At 45.5% G+C, this 4821-nt stretch overlaps 1 protein-coding gene across 1 annotated transcript in view; it reads right to left on the minus strand.

Moving 5' to 3' along the window:
* The window catches only part of NT5E (5'-nucleotidase, ecto (CD73)), a 58392-nt gene extending 55503 nt beyond the window's left edge, over window positions 1-2889 (minus strand). Inside the window, exon 1 of the mRNA XM_006870646.1 lies at window positions 2503-2889. Coding sequence (XP_006870708.1) covers window positions 2503-2841 — 339 coding nt within the window. The 5' untranslated portion in view covers window positions 2842-2889. The remainder of the gene's footprint in view (window positions 1-2502) is intronic.
* Between the last annotated feature and the right edge of the window lie 1932 nt (window positions 2890-4821).

The following is a 4821-nucleotide window of genomic DNA, read 5'->3' on the forward strand; positions in this document are numbered from 1 at the left end:
GTTTCCGAGGGTGTAAATCTTTACGGGAGTAGAAAGCCTCATCTTTCTCCCGCGGAGCGGCTGGTAGTTTCGAACTGCTGACCTTGCGGTTTACAGCCCGATTCGTAACCACTACGCTACCAGAGCTTTAACACTACAAGGACTAGGATTTTACACAGGTCAAGGCATGTTTGCCAAATCCCAAACAATGCACAGAATAAATCCTGATCAGGGGTTCAAATCCACCAGTAGCTCCTGGGAAATCCTATACAGGGTCACTATAAATTGGAACTGACTCCACGGCACTTAACAACATCAGGAATACCGCCATCAACCTCATCATGTTATCTACTCCTTCTTATCTCCTGCCAACATTTTATAAGCAGCCTATTTTTTTCCTTAGGCTCTAGTCCAATTATTTTGAACAACACTTATAAGTAAGTAATTCATTTAACTAATATTCTAAACATTCTCAGTCCTGTTGGGCTGTGACTTAGCAGATTGTCCCAGCCTCACCCAGAAGTCCTGCCAGAAACACTTAATATAATGATCAACACCATGAGATCAATTTCACTTAAAGAGGAAAATACTCTTCTGGGGAGCTAGGGAATTCTCAATTTTATTTTCACCTAAGGCTTACAAAAAGAAAAGGATGTCACAAAAAGAAAAGTTTAGAAAGTTGTGGCTTATATGTGAAATCCAAACAAACTCTGGTGAGGTTCAGTTTATCCTCTGGCAGGAAATGGAGATGTAGATTAGTAACAATTCACTTCTACAGATATTTACATTGTCATTAGTATGTGCAAACACCAGGTAGGTCTTCCTATGGTGATGCCAATGTGGTCTTGAAGCCCACCAGTCTTCTGTGGAGCCTAAATGTTGGGTGGGTCCCCAGATAAATTCATTGACTAAAGCTCGTAAGATATCTTGCCCCAAATTCTAGACAGTTTTACTAATTCCCGTTTTTTTAAAAAAAGAACTAACCAACCAGATGGTCAAGTACATACTGATTCATGTGGCAACTCCATGTGTGCCAGAGTAGAACTGTACTTAATATGATTTGCACTGGTTTATTTTTCAGAAGTAGATTGCTAGGAGTTTCTTCCAAATCACCTCTGGGTAAATTTAAACCTCCAACTTTCCCATTAGCAGCTGAGGGCATTAACTGTTCTCACCATCCAGGTTTTCCTTTATTGGGCTTGTATATAGGATTAACTTTAGGTGGTTTGATTTTTTTTTTTTAAATGCCATGTATATTTTCAGTCATATTTGTTTATCATTCTGTAGCCCTTCTCTCTTATTTTTCTAGAATTCAGTTTAGCAAACAAGGGATCGTTTTAACAGAGCCGTTCGGAGCTTAAACTAAATTCTTGCTCGCACATGTTTAAAGACCTTTATGGGTCAAGCTGGAATCTCTATCTAAAGTTTTGCTGCCAAACTGATTTTTACTGAAATCCTTTGAAGTCCCAGTGAAGCACTTTGGCTCTCTCCAAAGTAGATTGTCCTCCCCAATCTCTGTCTCTGTTTTTTTTTGTTTTTTTTTTTAAATAAAATAAATTTCTGCTGTTGTTAAGAGCCAGTGGAATCAGTTCCCATTCACAGTGACCCTGCACCGTGTTTCTGAGGAGAGCCTGATGGGATTAAAGCACCGACCTTGCAGTTAGCAGTCCAGTACTGATCCTACAGCACCACACTGTACTAGTGTCATCTGATAATACCAAGAAATAACGTTTACAAAGGTCAGTTGTGGCCTCTCAACTCTTTGAGGTAGGGGTGGTGGTTCTGACTCATAACAACTCTATATAATAAAGTTTCCAAGGCTGTAAAGCTTTACAGGAAGAGAAAGCCTCATTCTTCTTCCACAAGCGGCTAGTGGGCTCAAACTACAAGATCTTGTGGTTAGCAGACCAAAATCTAGTATGTCACCAGAACTCCTACATGTAGTAATCCTGGTTTTATAGCGATTGGAACTCAGGCACAGAAACAGTAAACAACTTGTTCAAGGTTGCAAAACAAGAAGGCAGCTGAGCCAGGAACCTGCCCAATGGCTGTGAGTTTCGAGACTCCATCTTTCTGAGTTTGGTGACATCGCTCAACTTCTTTGACACTCAATTTCCTTTAAAAAAAATTAACATAAAACATTTTACGCAATAAATGATAGATGACTAACAGTTCTAGCTCAATTTCTGGCTCTCAATAATTGACAATTTTCTTATTTACCCCAGTTGAGTCCCCTTGTAGAAGGGCTAAATTCCATTCCTCTAAATACCCATTATATAGTGAAGTCCAATAACATCTGCACAGTTGAGATAAATCATCCAAGGAACTTCTACGTCTACATTCACCTGGTACATTTAGGTTCATCTAACTTTATTTCCCACAAGTACTGGCTCCTTGCCTTAGGCTTGCCACCCCGTGCCATCGACCGCTCCTTTACCACGGCTTCTCTCTCCGCCCAGGACTCCTATCGCTAGGGCTCCGGGCTACCGGGACGCAGCGTGCCCAGTCTAGCTGCTGTCTTACCATGGCATTGTAGGACAGGGCGTTCATAAAGTGTGCCACCTCCGCGCCTTTGTACACGGTGAACCAGATGGTGCCCTGGTACTGGTCGCCGGCGTCGAGCAAGAGCACATTGGGTTCGGTGTTTCGGATCTGTTGCAGTTTGGTGAAAAGCCGCGCCACACCGCCCACGCAGAGACTGGCATTGACGCATTTGCCGGAGTCCTCGTTGGTCTGCTCCAGTCGGCTGTGTACATCGTTTGTGTGCAGAATGGTAAGCTTCCAGGCGCCGACCGCGGGCCACAGCAGCGCGCCCAGCGCCAGGAGTTGCAGTGCGGGTGCTCGCAGGGCTCCGGGACACATGGCTGCAGCGTGGGGAGAGGGCGCCAGTGAGGCGCGAGTGGGGGCGCTAGCCGCGACGAGGTCCAGTGCGAGCTGCGTTCAGTTTGGGTTAGAGCTGCTGCCTGGGGATCAGCGCCCCGGCAGCCAGCGGTGGGGCGGGGCCGCGGTTCGGGGCGGGTCCAGGTTGAGGCTGGAGGCTGGCCCAGCAGCCAGCTCACGCCCGCGCTGTCACCCGATCCGACCCCAACACCCGGGGCCACCCGGACGCAGCAGGCGGCTGGCACCCGCTTTTACAGAACAGTGGATAGGTTGTTCCCAATGTGGCACTGGGCACCGGCCGCTACACGGACCTCAGTAACTAGGGGAACCTGGGCGCCGACAGTCCCGCGCCTAGTAGTGTCTGTCCGGGGTGAGGAAGGAAGTGGAGGGATCCACCGCACTCGTTGGTCTCCGCTGATTGTCACCTCTTTTGAGGCTCGGGTCTTTCCAGTAAGGAACGAAAGGTTTGTGTTGGGCTTGTGACTGCTAGTGCTCAGCAATTGAAAACCCCAAAGTGGGAAAAACAGAAGGGTAGGAAAGATGAGCGAGGTCGAGAAGAGAGAAAGGAGTAGGAAGGAAGATTGGAGAGAGGATTACTTTGCTCTTGGGGAGGTTGTAGTCAAAAGCGGTTTATGAGATACTCGAGCTCTTCCATGTTTGAGAACGCATCAAGTCTAGGTTGCTTAGACAGAAGAAATCATTCGAATCCAGTGCCTCATTTATTCACGATTAAAACCATGGTGAAAAAACAGTAGCGATGCTCAGACTGCTCCTGCAAACTAAAGCGGACACAGTACGGACCTTAGTGGGCTTTCTAGTCATTTTTTTTTTTTTTCCCTCTTTTTCTTTTTTCATTTCTATTATGTCTTTGGAGTCCTGGTGTGGCGCTATGAGTTAATGCGCCAGACTGCAAAGCTGTTTGCGGTTGGCGGTTCAAACTCACCAGCTGCTCCTCAGAAACCCTATACAAGGTTGCTATGGGTGGGAAGCGACTCGACAACATTCAACAACAATTCTGTCTTTGAGATTTTAAAGTTGTAAGGATGCTTGCACTCTGTTTCCGTTTCCTTTGCCCTTTCTTCCCACTGTGTTTTAATGCAAAGCTTTTGGTAAGGAAGGAATTCATAAATGAATAAATTATTATTGCTATCATCTTATAAATCGGAGTCCTGGTGTTGCACTGTGGGTTAATGCGCTGAAACGCAAAGTCGGTCTGAACCTCCAAGTTGGCGGTTCAAGCTATTCAGCTGCTCCTCGGAAACCCTATACAGGGTCTCTATGGGTCAGAACCGATTCGATGGCACTTAACAACAACAACAACAAATTCATAAATTACTGCATAATTTCTCAGTGTTGGATAATTGTCTGCTGAGTTTCAATTGAATGTAATCACTAATTTAGTCACTTTGGGAAAGGAAGTGGGAAGAGTTGAAATTCCTTTTAGGTATCCTATGATTTATGCTTCAGAAGGAAAAGCATCTATAATCCTTACACTCTTACAAAATACATCAAGTCAACCTTGTTTTTAAGAGGAGAGGTTTGAGGCTAAGAGTGTAAATCATTTACCTTGGAAAGACCAAGATTGCGAGTAGCAGAGTCCACAGCAAGACCTTTCCCCCTGACAGGTCATGCTTTTCTACAAAGCCCAGCTTCTATATCTGTACTAGAAGTCAGCTGGGTCCGGTAGAGTCAGTTCCGATTCTTAACGACCTAATGCAGGGTTTTTGAGAGTGTTTGGTGGGTTTGAACTGCTGACACTGAGGTTACCAGTCCAGTGCTTGTCCTACAGCACCACATCAGGTCTTAGAAGTCAGTTGTTAAGTGCCATTGATCAGACTCATAGCGACCCTGTATAGGGTTTCTGAGGGGCGACTGGTGGTTTTGAATCATGATCTTGCGGTTAGCAATCCAGTGCTTATCCTACAGTGCCACACCAGGACTCCCAGAAGCCAGTTGAGGAGC

The sequence above is a fragment of the Chrysochloris asiatica genome, unplaced genomic scaffold, assembly GCF_000296735.1.
Source record: "Chrysochloris asiatica unplaced genomic scaffold, ChrAsi1.0 scaffold00146, whole genome shotgun sequence".
NCBI classification, from domain to species: Eukaryota; Metazoa; Chordata; class Mammalia; order Afrosoricida; family Chrysochloridae; genus Chrysochloris; species Chrysochloris asiatica.